Here is a 21,007-nt window from a genome sequence, read left to right as displayed (position 1 = left end):
GCCATGGCAGAATGTATAGATAAAAAGTTTGAGCTCTGACGTTCAGTGTCTCCCACACATACACTTTACTTAGATGGTCCGCCCAGGTATATGAAAGGCTGGCCAAAGTATATTTGGCGACCCATCTCGTAAGCTCCCCTGGTGGCTGCGATGTCATTTGGTGACAGTTTAGATCCACGTTAAAAATATAATAATTTTTTATTTTGGGGTGAACTGTCCCTTTATAGCCCCCATTTCCACTCACTTGCACCTTGACCTGCAGCAATGGTGACACCACCTGACACCTGTATCACGACTGGTAGTGATGAAACATCTCAGCTGTCCGTATCACATAAAGTGTGTGCTTAACTGTGAAACATACTGTGTGTGTGTGTGTGCGTGTGTCGGAGGACAGTGAATCATAAGACTGGGTCCTCGATCAAACCAGCCTGACAGGGACTCATTGTTTGGTCAGCTGCTGCCCACTGGTCCCATTCATGAAAATGCAGCATCAGTGCATCTGTTGAGTTTTTTTTTTTTTTTTTATTAAATCTTTTTCAAAGGATCATCCAAAGATTTGATCCACTTTTATTTCAATCTTATTGAACTGTTTATTTTTATCTCCCACAGTTTTTAATGAAAAACCACCACTATTTATGGATGTATGCAAAATTGCTTTATTTCCATTTTTTCCTTTTTCATACATTTGTCGTGTAATAAATAGACATGAGAAACAGGCTGACGCTTCAATCCTCTTCCCATGCCGATTCTGCACCTTTTTGTTTTTTTTCTCCACACCGCAAACAACTTTTTTTTTCATAGAATTTACAACAGAAAATAAAAAAAACAAAGCTTGACACAAGCTGAATTTCCTGCTACCAGCTCATCGCTCTCCTCCTATGTCACATAGATTTCTGAGCTGTGTTTGTGTAGCAAATCCCAGGGAACAAAAATATATATATATGTATATATATATATATTTATATAGTTATTCACAGTTACAGTATGTACATTTTTCTAGGATTACAAAGCAAAATGGGCAGAAAATGAAGACGTTTCTACAAGAAACAATCTTTCAAAAAGGGAGGTGGAGACTTTTCCTGTACACAGTGGACCTTTTTTCTTTAAATAAACAACCTTTTAAACCCTCAGATTCCTTTTACAGATCCCTGAAAATATGTTAAATACTCAGTCTTCTGTTAAAAAAAAAAGATAGAGATGCATCTTAAAAGTGTTACCCCCGTGAAGATAAAAAAAAAAAAAAGCTTTAGATCTTCTGTACACGTAATCATATACAATATAAACATAACTAGTGGAAAAAAAAAAATGAAAGAAAATCTTCATGATCAATCCAACTGAATGAAAAGCAATTGACTGACTTGGTCTTGAAGGGGCAACTGATTGGCTGAGAGAGAAGCGGAAGTGCAAGCCTCGAGTGCATTCATTGTTTTTTGTTTTTTTTATCGTTTATGCGTTAATGAAGAAAAGGACGACCCTCTCGGAGGTCGCAGGAACACTTTTGTCTGAACACTGGTCGAGTCATAACCCGCTGCAGCTGAAGACGAATCTAAACGTGAGACAGTCACTCCCGGGCACAGGTTTCACAAAGCCGATTGGACAACCCACAGCGGTGATAGAAAATAGGCAGCAGTTCTTTGCACATGCTTCAGGTGGCGGTTGTTTCCATCCATCACCCGGTTAATAAACAGTTACACATTCATATGGCACTTAAAAATGAGAAGCAATTATTTTTTTCTGAAGCCGAAAACTTAGTATTTCTTCAAACGCTGCCCGGTGGATGTCGTCAGGAAGTGATTTCAGGGTTGTTTGTCTTGCTCTTCATGATTGGTCAGCATTGTGCGCTGCAGCCAACAGGAGGCAGTGCACTCACATTCACATACACTCAGATATGTTGATTCTCTCTCTCTCTCTCTCTCTCACACTCACACACACACACACACACAAATATAGTGTCTTTGAAGAAACAAGAAGCAAGGGGCTTTTCTACCTAAACGAAACTGGAAAACACTGGAATATCAGTAATACAAATTTTGCACGTCGTCTTGAACTTTTTTTGCATAAACTAATAGGAAGCAGCATGATCAGTCATTGGCTGGTGAACGCAAGGTGTGATATCCAAATTTTTCCAGATTTCTTTTTGTGGCAGGATTTAATCAGTTGTTGTTGCTTCTATTTTAAACAGTTTGATTCATTTTCCCAAGAGTGCAGAGGAGGTAGGAGCGAGAGAAGCAGGGATGCAGTGCGTGGCGGGGCGATGACACGCCGCCGCCGCCATCCTGCCTGCTGCTGGGTGGAAACGTCGTCGTCCGCCACCTGCTCTGGTGCCGACCATGTCTTCACCCCCCCACACACAGGGGAGGCGTTTTCCTGGTGGGCTTGTGCATCTCAACAGCATTAGTAAGCAGCTGAACATGTGAGTCTGTGTTGATTTGTTTGTACCACGTGTGGTGTAAAGCTTATGAGACTAATGAGAAGTGTAAAACTGTACAAAAAAAACTGAACTGGACATGGAGGGAAAACCATGCTGAAAATACTGTCTGACGTTGAGAGAAGGGGAGGGGAGGAGATGCTGCAAGAGCAAGTCAAGTGTTTAGTAAATTCTGGGTCACTGGCAGACATAAAAAACTACGCGTTTTTCATTTCAAGAGCACCATAAATCGTAAACAATCTAGAGTTAATAATGTCAAGAGCGCCGTTCGGGACGCAGGCTTCTTCTCACAAAGAAAGCCTTCCCTCTTCACTTCTTCCTTGTCCAGGATGTTGACACGTGTGTGTCCGGGGGAAAACTTGAAGTTTGAGGACAGCACTTCTACACCCTGGAAGAGGACTGACCTCAAATGGACGTTAATTGAGTGTTCCCCGACAGTTCTCCGCCCCACACAAACAGGGGATCTTCTCGTCCTCGATGGGGAACTTGTAGTCGTACGTGATCTCCTCGTTGACGTTGATGGGCTGTCTGGAGTAGATCACGATCTTCTTCTGAGACTCCACTGTGATGACCTTCGCATAACAGTTAGGCTGAAAGAGAAGACGGACAGGATTAGTTCGCTTCCGAGCTCGTGTTCCTGTCTCATACACAAAAAGAGCAGCGTGTAGCCGTTTGCCTTACATTGCAGCTGTGGTTGATGAAGCGGGCAAAGTTGCCACACTTGGTAGCGTCTATGATGGTGTCGTGGTCAACGCGGAACATGTAGCTGCTACCGATGCCCTCCTCCTCGTAGCGCTTCTCCCGCATGTCCGCAATCACCTGAAGGAGGAAGATGATCCCTTGTTAGAGGTTTGACAAATCAAAGAGCACAGTATGTTATTTCTGTGGCTGCAGGTCACAACTGTTGTCCTTATGGTTAAACAACCACCAATTCAGATGAATGAATGAAACGTTGACGGACAAGGTAATGTTTAGAGTTCACTATGATGCTTTAGTAAAGTATTTCTGACCACTGAACCCTGTTAAGTGAGAACATTTTTTTCATGACCTCCTTTCGACCAGAGTCAAACTTCAGTTTAGGGCTGCATCAACCGATTATTTTCACGCTGAATCATTTATTGTACAGAATGTCAAGAAAAATTCTCAGAAAAGTCCAGAGTGAAAAAAAAAAATTGGACTGAGAAAGAAATCAACCATTAAACAGTTGACAATTCATTTTCTCTTGATCGACTAAATGAACAATCACTGTAAATCTCTTCAGCTGGAGTGGGATGTAAAATATGTGGTTATATTTTTGGCTAATGAGAAACTTTGAGAGTCAGGTGAACACAACTTGAAGTGTTATCATTGTTTACAAGTTCACTTAAACCTGCTTCAAATGAACCAGTCAGCTGCCTCTCACCTGTCTGATGTTCTGTCCCACATACTCTATCACCATTTCATCAGCGGCGATGGGCTCCTGAGCGAACAGACCCCAGTCATGGATGTGTGACTTGCAGAATCTGATCTTTTTCTTACGGAACTGAAAAGAGAAAACGAGAGCAAAACTGTAAGTATGAGAAAAGCTGATATTCAGAAGAAGAAAAAAAAAAAACAGAAAAGAAAACCTTCCCACTGGAGCAAAGTTCTGTCAGACTGTGTTTACCTTCAGCTGGTTGAACTTCAGCAGGTCACTATCACACGCGAACGAGGACAGCAAGCGCCGCTGCTCCGACCGCCGCTCCGAGCCAGCTCTGGTGGAGGCGTGAACCTGCGCAGGAATACTCATACCCTGCAGAGAGAGGATGGAGTTAGACGTGTTCAAAAGCAGCAAGTCAATGACCACAATCTGTTCGCCGCAGCTCACCTGCGTGTCGACCGGAGGCTCCTCATACTGCAGCTTTGTGCTCTCCAGGTACTTGATCTTGTCCTTCTTGTCGATCTTGTAGTATCCCTCGCTTCGTGCGCAGCCGGTCATGTGATCCCTCATGCCGTCGTCTCTTCTCTTCTTCTTCACGCCAGGGATGTTGGTAGGTGCAAGGGAGTCAAGGAAGAAACCAAAAAAGGACCACTGCTGGGATAGCAAAACACTTAAGACGCAGTTCCTCGGTTTCACCACCAGAGGGGTTTGATATTTGATACACAGTCCAAAATAACATGTTTTTAAGTGTTATTTCACTGCACGGATCTCCTAAAATTAATTGCAGTTTGTTTTAAAAAGTGACATACACATAAAGATTCATATTACTGATAACATTTGGTGTAATACAGGTGATGTCAAGCAGTAAAGGATATAAGGATGGTTGACCCAGAGCGTGTCATTCAGCCAGTCGTTGCCATTATCCTGCTGGAGCATCTTGTCATAGGTGATCTGCAGGAGCCTCACGTCCTCCTCGTCTATGCCGTCATTCCAGATGTCATATAGAATGGTCATCTCCTCAAACTCTGTGCGTGGGTTGAAGTACGGCCGAGGAGGCGAGGTGACTGGAGACAGGCTGCCCAGCAGCAGCTCCTCCCAGCCACGCCGCGGCCGCCGTGCAGGCTTCACTGTCACCGGTGCCTCTTCCTCGTAGGACAGGAAGCCGTCTTCTGCGGGCAAGACTGTCTGAGGCTCCACCTCTCCTTCCCTGAAGTCCAGGCTCCGGTGGTCAGGAGACTTGGCGGCTATCCGCTGCACAGATAGGTTGTCGTGAGGCAGAGAGGTGGACTTGGATGAGAGCTCCAAAGACTCCTCAGCTGTGGAGACAGCTGGGGTCTTTTTGCCTTTGGGTCGTCCAGCTTTCTTCTTTGACTGGGCGGTATCTGATGGCACAGGGACATCTACAGTGAGACCAGCGGGCAGATCTTCAGGGACATTGGCTGAATGCTCTGCTCCAGCTGATAAGGTCTGGTTAGGAAGGGCGCTGATGGGAGGCTCTTTAAAAACTGGTCTATCGTCCAGGCTCTCAGAGGAGATTTTCCTATTAAGAGTCAGAGCTGAGGGGTCAGGGAAGACAGGGGTGAAGGTTAAGTCTCTTCCTGGAGTACGGGGAACTCCAGCGCTAAGGACGGGGGACTGTGCAGGGTACGAGAAGGGGCTACCGGGGATGTGAGGGGAGCTAAGCAATAGGCTGCTGCCCGTCAGCGGGGCGTCGCTGCCAGGCGTGTTGGGTACCGTGTCCGTGCTCTGGGACTTGCCCAGACTTCGTGCACGCTCCATCAGGTCCCTGCCAGGTGTGCGGGGGATGTCCTCATCTGTTGGGAGCCTGGGCCGCTGAGAGAGGTCAGATAGGGGACCAGGGGGCGGGTGGAGGAGGGAGCGGCCGTCTAGTGCCGGGTGAGGAGGGAGAGGGAGGTGCATAAAAGAAGCGGAGGCAGATTTGGGGACGGGTGTGTTTGCCTCTAAGTGGGATGGGGGTAGTCGACCGGGGGTGCATGGTACTTCCCCAGGCTCTGTTTTACCTTTGGCTTTAGTCTCCTGGTCGCTGTCGGGCAGGGCGCCTGTGGGGGTGGGTGGCCGAAGGTTCGCTACACGCTCCCGAGGTTCAGACTTCACTACAGGAATGTTGCGGTCTATGCTGACATCTGACTCTTTCACTAGAAAAGACAAAAAAAGACAAGAAAAGACAGACATTAATTTCTTCTAAAACAGAAAATACTTGAAGAAATACAACACTTTGTATGTTTAGGTGCAGACATTCACCTGGGATCCCTTTAGGCGATGGCGGCTTCACGTCTTCCATCATGTCCTCGTCAGGACTAGGAGGTCGTCGTTTGGACTTGCTGCTCAGCTCCGCCCTGCTCTTCTGCTCCTCCTTATCCTCCAAGACCAGTCCCACAGGAGGGCTTTGTGCCTTAGACTCTGCCTCCTCCTCCTCTTCATCAGAAGTGGAACTTGTAGAGGATGAGGAGGACGACGAGGTCCTTGCCTCTTTGTCTGCGTCCTCCGCATCCTTTGCCATCGCCCGCTCTTCCTCCTCATCTTCCTCCTCTTCCGAGCTTAACTCGTACTCAGAGGAGTCATCGCTTTCTCCAGAGGAGTCAGAGCTGTCCTTGGAGGAAGATGAACTCTCAGCTTCTGCAAGAAACAAGGTAAAGAGATGATGCATCACAGGGAACAAACGGACGAAAAACAGCCAGATGTTGGTGTTTGATATTTAAAGTACCGTCATCTGACGAATCTGAGGAGGCGCTCTCACTGGATGAGTCTTCATCATCACCCTCCTCATCGCCACTTTCCTAAGAGATGATCAGATATCATAAATGTATAGCAAAAATACACAATGCAAGACGATCCAACAGATTCACAATCAAAGGTAACTGTGGAGAGCGTACTTTGCCCGACAACAGCCTATCCGTAGCCTCCATTTCATTAGGCTCCTCCTCCTGTTCGGACAATGACTCCTCCTCCTTCCCTGAGGTGTCCACCTCTTCCTCCCCCTCGCTGTCCAGTTCAAGTGGTCGCGAGTGCCGTCGCTTTGCTAAAGACCCATCGGCGTCCATTTTGGAATCGTCCGAAGGGAGCTCAGCTGGGTCTCGATCCCGGTCTGACAGAAATAAACAAGACAAATGAGCCGTTGGCAGGAAGAAAACAGAGACCTGCAAGTAAACGTAAACGTTCACACTGACGAGAATTTGATTTGCCATGTTGGTAGTTACCCTCATCCTCAAGCTCATCATCAACTGGAGTTGAAGGCCGGGCTCGTTTGTTGTCCCCTGCTGATGTGGCCTCAGGTGGGTCCTTCCTTTTCACCTGAATACAACAAGTGATCATTAAAGATCAACCAGCAGTACAACTGGAGGAGAGAAAAAAAAAAAACTTCTTGGATATTCGGACAAATTTCAAGGCTCACCTTGAAGGAGGGCAGGCGGATGGCTCCTCGCAAACCGATTCCCAGGCCCATCCCCTCGTAGCCAAGTCCCTCGCCTTTGTTCCAGTTCTCCAGCAGACTCGAACCCATCGTTTCTTTGGGTTTGGGCCTCTCTTCTTCCTTCCCCTCTGTTCCCTTCACAGGAGTCAAAGACGCCTGGTAGGAAAGAAGAGGATTCTTATGTCACTATACTTGACAATACCAAAATCCAGGGGCTGACCTCAGTTCAGATTCATGAAACAAAAGCTGCTTCATATGTAAATACAACTAGTGTTGATTTCCATTCCAAATTTTGACCGATTTGAATTTTAATCTACAAACTGCCCGAAAATCCCCGCGACCCTGCAGAGGATTAAGCGGCGTACATATAATGTGTACAGATGATGGATGGATGGATGGAACTGCCCGAAAATAGCGATAAGCACCCATCTGACCTTTTCCAGAGCCTCTGGAGACATCGGTTTCATTGGCTTGTTTTGTCTGATCAAAACCCAAAAGTGTTTCATGCAACATGACAGCAAACAGAGAAAGTTAACAAAGCCTCTCATCTGGGAACTTGAAAACAGTAAATATTTGACATTTTACGTTCAGAATTCAAATATGCAGTTAATGGTTATTTTATTAATTTATGACTTTTGTTGTTCATTTAACTTGATTAACGGAGATGACTTTTTAACCACTATTTGCATCATAGCAACTAGGGCTGTACATTATGGATATGCCGATTGCGATATGTCTCACAATTGAAAAACAATCACATTTGCCTCACCATCTTCATTTTCACTGAAATGAATGCTGAAAACTGAATGTTTCAAAACATCAACCTTTTTGAAATTCAATAATCCTTACTAATAACATTTAGTTCTTGCGATCAAAACAGATGCCTCGCCTATGTATACATTATCTATTTACTGATTTATTTTAGCAGGTTTTCTTACACGTGTGTCATTCAGGAGGGGAAACTCTAAAGACTGGCGAGGCAAATAAGAGCTCTTTTATCAGGTAGTTGACAAATGTTACAATAAACAGAGATAAACACGAGTTCTGTGCCTGCATTGTTCAGCTAAAATGATCAATGTGCAGTATTTTAAATGTATGCAAATGCTGATGATTTGCGGTCATGCATACCTAAACTTCAGTGTTGGGAAAACCATTTAAAAATAGAGCACAAAATGTAATATTGTTGTGGATGAAGGTACCGATGTGTTCAACTGATGGTGCATGCACAAGTTTAAAAACTACCTTCTTGTGGTTATTGGTGCTTGATGTCACTGAAACTCATATTCGTCTATTTACAATTAAATCTTAAATAATAAATAAATAAATATTATGGACTGTTTTGGACACACACAGTGCAGTGTTTTGCTTCTGTAAGTAACACCGTATTTGTATCTTGGAAGCTGAGAGGATCAAACGTACCTTTGCTGAGCGCTCCTTCTTATCCCACCAGTCGTCGAATGCTCTAAAGGCCACCACCTCCACCATCTTGCGGTTGAGGTCCCTCTTCATGATGGCCTTCAGTTCTTTGACGATGACCAACAGCACGCCGTCGACGGTGGCCTTGTGGGGATCCTCTTTTTTACCCTCGTATCCAGGAGGAGGAACGGTAGGGTTGAACTTTGGTATACTGGGAAGCTGCCACTGTTGTCCGGGTGCTCCCGCGCTGCCAGCAGGTGTTGCACCCATCGCCAGAGGCGCGTAGTGTCCCGCGAAAGATGCACTGTCCATAAAATGTGGATAAGGATAGGGCCCCCTCGTCTGAGCCATGCGACTCAACATCTGCTGCTGCATCTGGAAGGACATGGGCACGGTGCTCCACTGTTCCCACCGCAAGCAGTTCATCAGCTCCATCTGCATCAGTGGCACCATGCTGTGAGTGTAGGGGGCCATGTGTGCCAGCAAGTGGGGAGGCACTCCAGGATGAGCTGGCAGGTGAGCAGGATGTCCTGGGACGGCAGAGTGGGGGGCCAGGTGAGGAAGTGGGATGGAGTAGCCGGCCTGGTGCGTGAGAGGGGGGAAGCCAGGAGGAGGGATGGTCATGGTCTGCATCGGGGACACTGCAGAGTTTATGACAATGCCCTTTCCACACTCGCCACCGGTGATTGGAGTACCTGGCATCTCATCGTCAGAGATTTCCATGTCCTCTCCTGACGACTGATTAACCTGTGTGACACGGGACAGCCTGTGAGGACTATGCAAGGTTGACACGTATTTCGCAGGTTACACAGGTACAGCAGTGACTCGGTGTGGTTGAGCAAACATCATCTCCTTCTAAAGAGAGGGGTCAAGCTCTTTAAGAGTTAAATTCAAGCAATTTCAAGGTGCCTAACCAAAGTAGTCCAGATTTCATCACATCTAACTATACGTTTTGATCACAATTATTCGATGTCCGCTAATTTTGACAACAAATTAAAACAAACACGGTGATGAGATTGGTTTACCAGAGTCATAGACAGACAAGATGAGATTATGTTGCCAATAAACCATTTCTCAATTTCATTTAATTTGACAATTATTTTGCGATTCATTGTCTATGAATTGTCAATGGCAATAAATGAGCAATTCCCCCATAATCCAGAGCAACTTCTTCAAAATGTTTCTTTTGTCCAAGCAACAGGCCACACTCCAAATACTCTTCATTTACTGTCATAAATGACTAATCAAAGCAGCAAATCCTCACATGTACGAAGCCTGAACAAGCACTAGTTTCCACTAGTCAATAAATCTACTGACTGTTGCAACTCTATTTAGGCATAGTGCTAACCTGAAAACGGTTAAAATTAAGCATGTTTGCACAAACCCCATGAAGACCTCGAGATAAAGTCAAGAAGTTCAAGAAAAAGCAAGTAAGTGGACCTAGAGTGAAACTGTTCTATCCATCTGAACCTTGCGGATATAATTTGACATTTTGTTCAATACTAGTTCTGTACGATACATGAGTATTAGTCACAATAGCAAAACAATTATGCTTTTTATATCTTACTTTGAGAAAAACAAACATATGTCAACACATTGTTTTTATTTATCTGAACAAAGAAGGTGAAGCTCTCAAGTGTTAACAAAGCAGCACTGCAAGAACTTTGCCTGGCAGACTGTCAAAACTTCAAAATCAGGACATCTGACCAAAGAATAATTCAACGTGATTATGAATCCAACCAAGCTACAGTACTCTGCTGTATGATGGACACAGTTTGATCAATACCGGACAGTTCTGGGGTAATTCAACATACAAGCAACAAATGATCTGAGGGCTGATCTGAGCTCAAAGTTTAGTATCAGCTCCAGCACAGTCACAACTGACCCATGTCACTGGTCAGCATGTTTCCAAACAGAGCCGTTTGGTCAAGACAGCAGACTATTTATTCCTAAAACCACAGTGGGTAATAGCTCTGAACTCTCTCTCCTGTTCCCTGTCATTATAAGAGGATCTCTGTTACAACCACTGCAGAAATGAAACTAAGTAAACTCAGCATGGGAGTGGCGTTGTTACCCAAATGACCTGTTTTGCACCGCTTGCTTTGTGATAACTTGAAATGTGAGACAGATGACGGCGTGGCCAATCCTGACTATCAGGCTCAGCACAACCAGGAAGTGGCGGTGCTGAATGGGGCCAACAGCCAAACTGTGTTTCCCTCCGAGTGAGCGTGCGGTGAGTGTTAGAAAGAGGAAACACAAGAGCATTTGATTCCCCAACAGCGGAACGGCTCTTATTTCTCCTTTCAAAGCGCAAAGTGTAGAAATACAACAACACAGGCCAGATGGTGTTACTGTGACTTCAAACGACTTCGTATGAATGCGAAGGGATTTGTGAAGCTGCAAGTAATTCAACTTATTTCATTCATTACTTATTTCAATTGCAGACAAGGAATTTTGTATCTTTTATACACATTTACAGACACCGCTGTGCTTACAAATACACTTGCTTTCCTTAGACAAATAATATTTTGTAGGTTAAACTGGCACTATGTAGTTTTAAAGTAGTTTTATTATTTACAATATCAATGAGTTGATAATACAAACTCAATATGCATTTTGTCCAGAAGTGTAAATAAACAAGCTGTGCTCAGAGGAAGCACACTGTTTGAAGCTAAAAAGGTGGCAGGGTCCGCCAAATATAAACAAAGTAAAACAGTATGAAACTGTGTTATCCTTTAGGGTCAGTTTGTTTACTCAGTCATGAAAATGAAGAGAGTATGTTAACCTAATTTGTTTAGGCATGCAAACAACCAGTCCGCGAAGATCTTTCTCTTTTGATTAAAATGCATTTCCCTAAAACTACACAGTGCTCCTTTAATATCATATATGTTCTTTGCAGAAAACGGTCAACTGAAACAGTAAACATCTACTTTCCCTCATGCCTTCATATGTGGATTGTTCTGAAACCGGAACTTCCTTTTCAAGGCACAATGAAACAAAAGGGAAAGTTTTACTACCACCACCTTTCACTGAAACTAGACCTTGCTTACTGTGTCCTCCATCTAACTGTCATTCACAGGTGCGAGTAAACATCAGCGCCGTGCAACTTATCAACTCATCTATCAAAACAAGCTTGTTTTAGCGACATTCAGGGGCTGCCGGTGTGCACTTTTCTTGTAAACAGGAGGTTATGCTCATGCAAACTTGAGAGAAAGAGTTTGTCTTACCGTGTCCATTTTATCAGTGGGAGTGTGGCCTCGAAAGTGTCCATCCTTGAGGTCACTGTTGCTCATCTTCTCCTGGACAGGAGAGCTGATTCTCCTGAGCATGGAGGCAGTTCCAGGAATCGGCTCTTCATCTTCTGAGTCTGGCAGTGGGGTTGGACTGATGTCCTCCAAGCCTGTGCTAGTGGGACGGGAGTTCTGCTGGCCGCCTTGGGAGCCGCTTGTGCAAAGGGGAATCGGGGATAGCTGAGAGGAAGAGGAGGAGATTGGACTCCCCTCCATTCGCACCTCGGTGTCCGAGTCTCGCTCCTCCAGGAACGGCAGCAATTTTGTCCTTTTCTCCTTCAGGAGCATCTCAATGCGAGAATCCAGGCTATTGCGCTCCGGATCCAGTGCGGGGGAGCCAGGTGAGGGGCAGTGCTCTGGCGTTTGTGGAGGAGGGGTTGTCGGGTGGGGCGAGGGCTCCGGCGGGGGCTCTGGGATCGGAGGAGTTTCCGGTCGATCCTTCACAGGTAAAAAGTCAGTGTCTGCTGCCACAGGCGGCTGCGGCGGCCGGAGGTACTCACCCTCCCTTTGGGTGGGGTGATGGAAAGCGGGCTCCGACGGTGGGAACGCAGGGGGTAAAGGAGCCTGGTAGGGTGAGAAGGCGGACTTGAAGTTGGGTGTTGCAGGAGGAGGCGCTGTGTAGGTGAAAGTGGGGGTGGAAGGCGGAGGTTCAGGTGGGGTGAGCTGTTTGAAGGGAGCTTGCTCGGACGTCGTGCCTCGGTACATATTGCTGCGGTACTGAGGCCTCTCCGGTCTGCGGTTGTATGCGTCCTGGAACTTACTCTCGTGTCTCCGAGATTTGTAACTTCCAGAGCTCTCGGGCCGGCCGGACTGGTAAGCAGGCGTGGACTGCCGACTGGAGAAATTCGAGTCTTGAGAGAAGGGCGTACCAGTCTGCCGTGGGGTATGAGGGGTTCCCTGGGACTGGGGCGTGTCCTGCCTTAGGCTGGAGTAGCCCGTCTCCAGGGACAGAGGAGTGGTCGAGCTGCTGGGTGGTAATGCTCCTCCAACAGCAGACACGCTGCTCTCCGACAACCTGCGGATTGGCTCGCAGGCCTTGGAGGAGAGAAACAGGGTCACATTAATAAAACCTCTGACAGTGGAAAAAAATACACAAAGACTCCTGACTTGTAACTTCAGTGCAATCATCGTAAAATGTTGGAATCAATGACTAATTTCACTGTGTACACCTGTGAAGAGCAATAAGTGGATAAGAGTATCTCGACACAATGCCTGGGCCAAAGTGCATGTTTCACTGGCTTTGTGATTTCACTCCACAGGCGAGGGTCTGGATAACATTTCCTCCACTCTACGCCACCACCTGCTGCACTGATAAAACGGATTACAGATAAGGACGTCACCTCAGATTGGCAAGTTAGTTTTTTTTTTCTATGATTCAGTAAACACATCTACACACCAGTGTCACTGCTCTCCAGGCTGACCTTACAAAACCCGGCAGAAGCTGTTCTTAATCATACTATTATCTAACTCCCACTGCCACAGTTAAGGGAGTGATTTCACATACAACAACAACCAACCCAATGAGTTATTTGACATAATGCTGGAGGAGGTTTTTTTTCTTTCTTACCAGTAAGGCTTCTGCCAGGCTTCGAGGGGAAACTTCTCTGGCCTCCTCTCCGCCGACAGGCAGGGTCTTCGGAGTGTAGCTGCCATTCATCAGGAGCTGGAAGTACCTGAGGCGATTCTCACCTGCAGAACGGGAAACATGTGTCGGTCTGATGCAAAGTCTGTAAAACTTTATGCAAGCAAAATTAAACTTAAATTAAAGCTAACCTGGCATTCGACAAAAACAATGAAGTCTGTGATTATTGCGACAGATGCGTGTGTGAAGTGACTCACAATTGGTGGGTCTGATCAATTTTGCATCAGAATTTTCATTTCCACTTGAAAAACCATCATAAATCATGATTTGTGCAAAGAACAAGACTGTGCATGCCAAGGCCTTTCTGTTGCACTACAGTACTTCAGTATAATGTTGTTTTATTACACATTTTACCTTTATCAAAAAACAAAACAAAACAAAACAAAAACAAACAAACATACACACACATAAAAAACCCCAGCTTCTGTGATCTGGATATTACAGTTTCAGTTATACTTTGATTCATTTTGCAGCCCTACGCACTTTTCAGTTATTCTGAAAACAGCCAAACTGATATTCTGCATTGTTTAAGCCTGAATATATATAAGCTATAAACTGTAGAACTCAATCATGTTCTGTAAATACATGCAAAAAACCCCAAACATATCCTATACAAAAGGCAACCCGTGCAAACCACAACTTCAAGAGAACAGCTGCGCATGTTGTAATCAAAAATATACACATTTTTCAGAAAAATACATTTTCCAAAAATTCACAAAAATTTGGAGTGTTTTCGTTTAAATGTGACTCAAGGCAGACAGACTGCTTTGTGTTTGTTTACAGGTCTGAAATTATGCACAGTGGGAGTACACTGCACCCTCAGCTCTGGGCCTGTGGGAGCAGCCTCATATTCAATGAAATTCAATTAATTCGCGTTACCAGGCAACGCACGTATATGTACACACGTGACGGCCCGTCCTCCTAATGAATCAAAACAAGGCAACATGTCACGCCGGTTTTGTTTTGCTAAGCGGGAGAGCTCCGGCGGGCTCGATCGTGCACGAATGTAGGTTACACGTCGCCTCCTTGAATGGCTGAATCTCTGTTTACCTTTCGGGTCCAGCTCCACGTGGATGATGTTTCCCATAACAGACGTGTCGTGCAGCGACTGCACGGCCACTTTGGCGGCTTTCACCGTCTCGAAAACAACTTTGGCAATCCCCAGGTGCTTCTTGTTCTTCGGATTGTACAGGATCTCCACCTCCTCGATGTCTCCGAATTTCTTGCACATGTCGGTAAGAAATCCTTCCCTGATGTTGTCGTTGAGCCGGGCGAATGTCACCTCCTTCGGAGGCACGGGGCCGATGTAACACTCATCGATCTAGAAGAACAAGGAGAAGGTTTTAATGTCGAGGAGTGCTTTCGGGGTTAATGATGCACCGTGTGGGGTCGTCCCTGACAGCTGAGATTAAAAAACAACAGTGCCGGATGAGTGACGACGGACATGCAAATCCAGTGTGCACGAGACTGAGGTTATTCTGGGTTCAGCAGCCCTCCGATGATCGTGCTTTCACTCGACATCCCAAAGATGAATGAAGGGGGTGTGTCTGCAACTTCTGACAGCACCCCTTTCCCAACGGAAAAAGCGGGCTTCGCGCTTTTCTGTCAAGATACCTTGAATTTCGGTACCGGCAGGTCCGTCTCTTTGTACTTAGTCCAGAGACGACCGATCCTCGGGTCCCGGACGATGTCCACTGGTGGCATCCCAGGATTCTGTAGGAGAGGAGGAGGAGGAGGAGGAGGAGGGGGGAGACACAACACTGTTATCAATCCCATTCACAACTTCACAAGGGGGAGAACTTGTTGCGAAGTAGTTCTACACAAACCGGACGCGGTGTTACATTAAAATGAACACCTCCGACACGCTCTCCAAGATGCTGGAACATGCCCGTTGGCCGGCCCCGGCAAACACAGCCACATTGTAACCTATCATGGAGGTCGGCTACTCGGTTACTATTGTAGCCGCTCCTGCCGCGTCAAACGCGGTCCACTTACGGGCATGTTGAAAGTCTGTCCATCGTAGCGGTACAGTTTGTGCGATCCCTTCTTCAGCGCCGGGTCGATGATCAACTTGTAACTTCTCCAGTGGTGACTCCGCTTCTCCGCCGAGCCGCAGACGGGATGACTGTCCATGCCGTTCGCCAAACCTGAAACGACAGGCGAGCGACAAGGAGACGAGAGCTATCGTGAGGCAAGGCTAAACACGGTCCCGTTACCAGCCCCCAACACTTTCCAACAGCCGAGCGTTACAGATGCATGGCTCCGGTGGCAGGGGTAACCCGAGCGAGGGCAGAAAACGGGATCTAGCGTAAAATATCCCAGTTACGGAAAACAAGCATTAGGAGGGCTGTGGAGAAAGAGGAAAAAAAAGAACAAGCTTACTTGAACTCTGCTTTCTGCCATGGTCCTCGTTCAATCTGTTTCTCTCGCCTGGCTTGGACATGGTTCGTCCGATCGAGTGATTCTCCTTTAATTGATGAAAAGACGAAATCGCTTTCCTTTTCGCCGCTTACATTACATGATTTAGCTTGAAGAATACTGCCTCCTTTTCGGCGAGAGCCAACACATATTGTGTGCCTCTGGTCTGTAGCTTCTGTCTCTCCCACAATACACCGCCAGGCTCTCCCACCTCCGATGCTAGTCGCACTTTCGTCACAAACACTTTGCTATTTCGACGGCTCGGTAAATTCAATAACGGCCGTTTTTAAAAAATATCATGTTTTCAACTACTTGTATAGCAACGTTCGTGCGCATACAAGAGCTTATTACGAGCCTGGAAACAGCTTTTTATCGCTCAGCCGCCACATTATTTTGGGCGGAATCTGCCGGTTGCATTTACCTAAATGGCAAACACAAGATAGACACAGGGGGCAATATCTTCTCAACTGCCACTAAAGGCTAATAAAAAGGATTTGCTCGCAGGTGTTTTGTGTACAGACGTGGCGGTCGTTGAGAAATCCGAACGCGTTGGGCCATATTTGAAATCGAAAAACAACAGAAGAGGAAAAAGGGGGGACTCCGCTGCCGTGGAGCTAGTTGCTGACTACTAATTTTAACAGAAGAATTGTTTTGTTTTTGTTTTGTTTTTTTTTTAATACAAAACTCGGTTAGGAAAAAGTGGAATTTAACAGCCCAAGCTAACGGCTGCGACTATTGGAATGCGGCGGCGTGTTACGTCTCTCTCTCTCTCTCTCTCTCTCTCTCTCTCTCTCTCTCTCTCCTGTCAGTTTGATTAATCCAGACCAACAAACTAGTGCCGAACCACTGTGTGGATTGTCGCTTTTAAATTTTTTTTTTTTTTACTAACAACTCCGGAGGTTTCAATTTTAAATGATGTCTCGCGGTGTAGATTTCTTTATTTTTCGGTGAACTGCATGTTGTCGAACAAAACTGGATTTAGTTTGACATTGCCTGGTGTTTTGCAGTGCTCGGGCAATTGGCTGGTTAACAGCAGCAGTTCGGCGGGCCAATCAGAGCGCAGCAGCAGAGGAGCTGTCTGCTATTAGAAGCACGGCTCAGGAGTCCTTCAACAGAGAGCAGAGAGAGGGGGCCGAGCGCTCTCGGCAGCCATTTTCCTGAAACAGGACTCAATGGCCTATATGGGTTTCCTTTGTTCCAAAAGGGATCTTACACTTGATTTCCTCATCTCTCACGGACTATGATAAAACTATGATTCCTCCTTTTAAAGGATTGAGAAGAAGGAAGAGAATGTACTGGATGTAATACCCTGTGACATTTTGAGCCTTTTTTCCTCTGCCTGGAATCCATCTTTGTCTTAACTAGGTCATGGCACACCCATATAATAGCATTTACGTTTCTTAAGTGAAAAGTAAACCAAATGTTGTGAATAAACAGGGTTATGGTTTTGGAGATGTTGAGTTTAGAGACAAGAAAAAATCCACAGTTAAAGTGTGACAATGTGTGATGGCTGGTTGTCTGGGCCATTGCACTTATGGCCTTGTAGGATATGAGTAGCAATGAGTAAGTTAAAATCTTTTATAATACTTTTTAAAAAGTTTTTGTTAATGCAGTGATGTAAATTTGTGAGGCATGCAGTATCTGTTATTAAAAGTATTCTCTGTCAGTTTATCTGCTGATCATTAATGTCATAGTCATTTTTTTTTAAACATGTGTAATAGCCAGCTTTTATTCAATACGTTCACTGGCATGCTGACATGAATATAGAGCCTAAAATCTGAGGTTACAGACACTGTTTATTAATGATAGAAAGCAGGCCATGGAGTAACTAAAGGCTTTTAAGAATGTCGTTTATTGTGCTGCCTGCTATTCTGACTGTTGATTGATAACTCACTTGCTTTTGATTAATGACTTTTAAACACTTTCCTCTCACAACAGCAACGGTTAACACCCCGATGGCGTGTGTTGCACCCTGCCTGCAAACTGTGGAGACAACTTCGTGCACGACTAGGTTTGTGCTGTCCACTTGCCATTAAGAATCAAACGCGTCCAAAGTGTAAACGCAGGCTTGACCTTGCTTCAAGGGCAGTTTTCTTTCTTTCTTTCTTTTTTCAGTTTCGAAAGGAGCACAGTCAGGTTGTCGTTTGTACAGTTTTTCAACAACGATTTTTTTCCCCTTTTTTTTGTTGAAAGATAGATCAGAGGAAACAGATGGAGGGAAAACTCTTAGGGTGAAAATATTTACCTCAGCACTTTGGTGAAATGCAGTGAACAGGCCTAAACGCAGGGGCAGGAGGAACGTTTTCAGCTCCATCTTCGGATCCTCTAATATTGGCATAAATAAGGGGTGGGAAAGCGTCTCCTGCAAAGGAAGGAATCCATTAGCACGACACATCTAGAGCTCGTTTGAAAAACTTTTTTTTTTTTTTGATCAGTGGTAGGGGCTTTGCCTCTCAGCCAGCGAATATGCATCTCCAAGCATCATCTGTGTGGGCAATATGCAAACCATCTCCTCTCTCTCTCTCTCTCCTTGAAGACAGGATTGCAGTCAAGTATAACCTCTTCTATTTCGACATTTTCTAACTGAGCTACAGCATTATAAAAACCACACAAGGAAATGTTGTTTTGAAAGGTAATGGATTTTTGAGCTATTTTTCTCTAAATGTGCCAGTTTATGCTTTTACATGCAAGTAGTTTATTTCTAGAGGACAGACAACACGAACAGTACTTGTTGTTAAATGACGTTACCAGCAAAACTGTATTGACTTAAATGTAACTGTGTAACCCATAGATTTTTCTTTTTGGATTGATAGTTGCAAACTTACATTTAGTATTCAAAAACATGTAATCCAAGTCTTAAACGAGCACATGAATCTTTTGGGGAGGAAATCTTGTATATTTCACTGCTTCCCTTTGTCCAAAGAGACCTTATTATTGGTGCTGTGTAGGCTACACTTGCTCAATTGGTTTTTCTCTGCTGTTCTCCTGTCTCAAAATGGCTTCTTTACAGACAAAGGAGAGCACTGTGCTATAAAATGTTGCTGCGCCATAACTGGGTGAGGCTCGCTCGGTCGGGGGAGGGGGAGGAGGAGGAGGAGGGGGAGGGGGTTGAGGCTTTTGACGAGGACGCTTCTTGGTGATTCAACAGGAAGTCTTAACATCGAACGACACGGGGGTGATTTCTTCGTTTTCTTTCTTTTTTTTTGTACGAATGGGCTCAAGGAAAAAGAAGCAGATACGAAGAGAAACAGTTGAGAGTGCGTGTAAAAGGAAGGAAACGCTAATAAGGCTGCGCATTCAGAACAGGCTTTCGGTTGCTGGGGCTGACTGCCCCCCCTTGGCAACGGCAGTAATCCGAGAGCCCTGGACGGTTGCCATGAGAGAGCTCGAGCGCGTTGCTGCAACCCCCCACACTGCCATATAAGGTCATCAGGAATCCTCCGCTCAAGCCCTGTTTTGTGTCTCCTTCGGGCTTCCGCGCGTGCTCTCTGGCCCGAGACAAAGACTAAGTGCGACATCAGATAACATAACGTTTAAAAAAGATGGCGGCTTTATGGCGTGTTCTCTAAAGGAGCCGAAGGGGCTTTATCCACGCTGTTGAAAACGGCTCTGCTAGTTCTGTGTAGGTGTGAGTGCGTGTAGTCGGAATGTGAGAGGCCTGTTTTTCTCGTTATACGCTCCCAGATCAGCCTGCCAACTGCGCACGTCCCTCCATTAAGCCAAGTCACGAGGCTGTAAAAAAAACAACAACCCCCACCCCTCTGCGCGAAGGAGACAAACTTGTGAATAAGGTTTTAATGTCTCTAACACAAGTGGAAAAAATGTGCCTTTAGATACGGCGAGGTTATTTATAGGCCTTTGTTTAAAAAAAAAAAGAAAGAAAGAAAAAAACCGGCTCGCGGGTGGGGGTTGTTGCGCCATTCAGCGTTGCGCGCCGCTGACAGACTGGAATATTCCACACAGACAGAGGATTGGCCTCTCTTCTGCTGGACAGCTGTCTCTTTGCTCGGCGAAAAAAAAACAACCCTATTTTTTTTTTTTTTTTTTTTTTTTGACAATTGCTCTTTGTTAATTAACTGATGAAAACAGGGGGCTTTTACACGTGTGGATATTTTGTACACCTACAGGATAATTTAAAATGCTTTTTTATTATTATAGGTGATTCAAATGTTAGGCTTCATCTTCTCTTTGTAAGTCAAACAAGCACTCTCTTTTTCTTTATTTTTTGTATTATTCATTTTTCCACAGCTTGTGCTCAAACCCATAGCAGCATATAGTGTGTGGGCATGAGGACGAGCTGTCTGTGGAGAAAAAAAAAACCCAGGAAGCCAGACAAAGCTGCTCAGTGTCCTTTCTCTGTCTCTCTTTGTATGTTCAGCCTTTTACGCTGATGGATTGTTCACTGAATCATTGTGAATCAAACCAGGTATCCATTTTTTCATTATTCATGGTACACTGCTATTCAATGATTTTCATGCAGATTGGTGGTGCTGTACTAATTTGATCTAAAATTGTATTTTTCTTAGACATTTGCATGTCTAGTGTATTACTGGCGTAACATTCCACAGTATGGTTTGTGATTTAGTTTATCACTTTGCAGTATGATAACCTGTCTGTGTGTCTGAAATACTTGAATAAATAGATCATACACTCACCTTTTTTATGTTTTGTTATTGTGTTAAATGGAACAGGTTGTTGGGATTTTTAAAATAATTTTAGGCCTGTATTTAAAGCAGAATTTTATCCTATCATGTCATATGAGACACATAACACACTTAAAGCACACAGTGAACATGGTTTATACCTCAAGGTGACATGGCAAGAGCATTTTTCTTGAAAGCTGAAATTCCCTTGTAGTCATGAATGTAAATGTGTGTTTTCAGGCATGAGTTATTGCAGTAAATGTGTGTGTATTCAGGCAAAAATGCTTTCTTCAAATAGGCAAAGGGCAGTGTCAGCTCATCCTCTTAAAGGGACAGCTCGC

General features: G+C 45.1%; 1 protein-coding gene and 1 long non-coding RNA gene across 3 annotated transcripts; one reads left to right on the top strand and one right to left on the bottom strand.

Annotated features, from left to right (window-relative positions):
• Nucleotides 1-636: 636 nt before the first annotated feature.
• On the bottom strand, nt 637-17,018 carry setd1ba (SET domain containing 1B, histone lysine methyltransferase a). Of its 2 annotated transcripts, XM_037116368.1 has the most exons (19): nt 15,988-17,017; nt 15,601-15,752; nt 15,220-15,318; nt 14,656-14,926; nt 13,531-13,652; nt 11,901-12,998; nt 8,677-9,420; nt 7,240-7,413; nt 7,046-7,139; nt 6,722-6,933; nt 6,553-6,625; nt 6,090-6,464; nt 5,849-5,983; nt 4,703-5,209; nt 4,275-4,441; nt 4,074-4,199; nt 3,831-3,950; nt 3,110-3,247; nt 637-3,018 (listed from the first exon to the last, which is right to left on the bottom strand). In XM_037116368.1, exons 1-19 carry the CDS (start codon nt 16,046-16,048, stop codon nt 2,845-2,847), a joined length of 4,842 nt encoding a protein of 1,613 aa, XP_036972263.1. In that variant the 5' UTR covers nt 16,049-17,017; the 3' UTR covers nt 637-2,844. The 2 variants fall into 2 exon arrangements, with proteins under 2 accessions (XP_036972263.1, XP_036972262.1); XM_037116367.1 differs by having other exon boundaries at nt 4,703-5,983; nt 15,988-17,018.
• Nucleotides 14,704-20,677, top strand: LOC119029531. The gene is made up of 3 exons (XR_005078010.1): nt 14,704-14,840; nt 17,031-17,586; nt 17,962-20,677. It is a non-coding gene; the product is annotated as an uncharacterized LOC119029531 (long non-coding RNA).
• The last annotated feature ends 330 nt before the right edge of the window (nt 20,678-21,007 follow it).

The sequence above is a fragment of the Acanthopagrus latus genome, chromosome 12, assembly GCF_904848185.1.
Source record: "Acanthopagrus latus isolate v.2019 chromosome 12, fAcaLat1.1, whole genome shotgun sequence".
In the NCBI taxonomy this organism is placed as follows: domain Eukaryota; kingdom Metazoa; phylum Chordata; class Actinopteri; order Spariformes; family Sparidae; genus Acanthopagrus; species Acanthopagrus latus.
This window is presented reverse-complemented; position numbering and strand designations above follow the sequence as displayed.

What these genes read in the sequence shown, in the direction of transcription:
- setd1ba (XM_037116367.1), bottom strand. Translation starts at nt 16,048, where the DNA reads ATGTCCAAGCCAGGCGAGAGAAACAGATTGAACGAGGACCATGGCAGA. An exon ending in CGTGGAGCTGGACCCGAAAG is followed by an intron (nt 13,653 to 14,655) that starts GTAAACAGAGAT and finishes CCCGTTCTGCAG; the next exon opens with GTGAGAATCGCCTCAGGTAC. An exon ending in AGCCTCCGGTCGACACGCAG is followed by an intron (nt 4,200 to 4,274) that starts GTGAGCTGCGGC and finishes CTCTCTCTGCAG; the next exon opens with GGTATGAGTATTCCTGCGCA.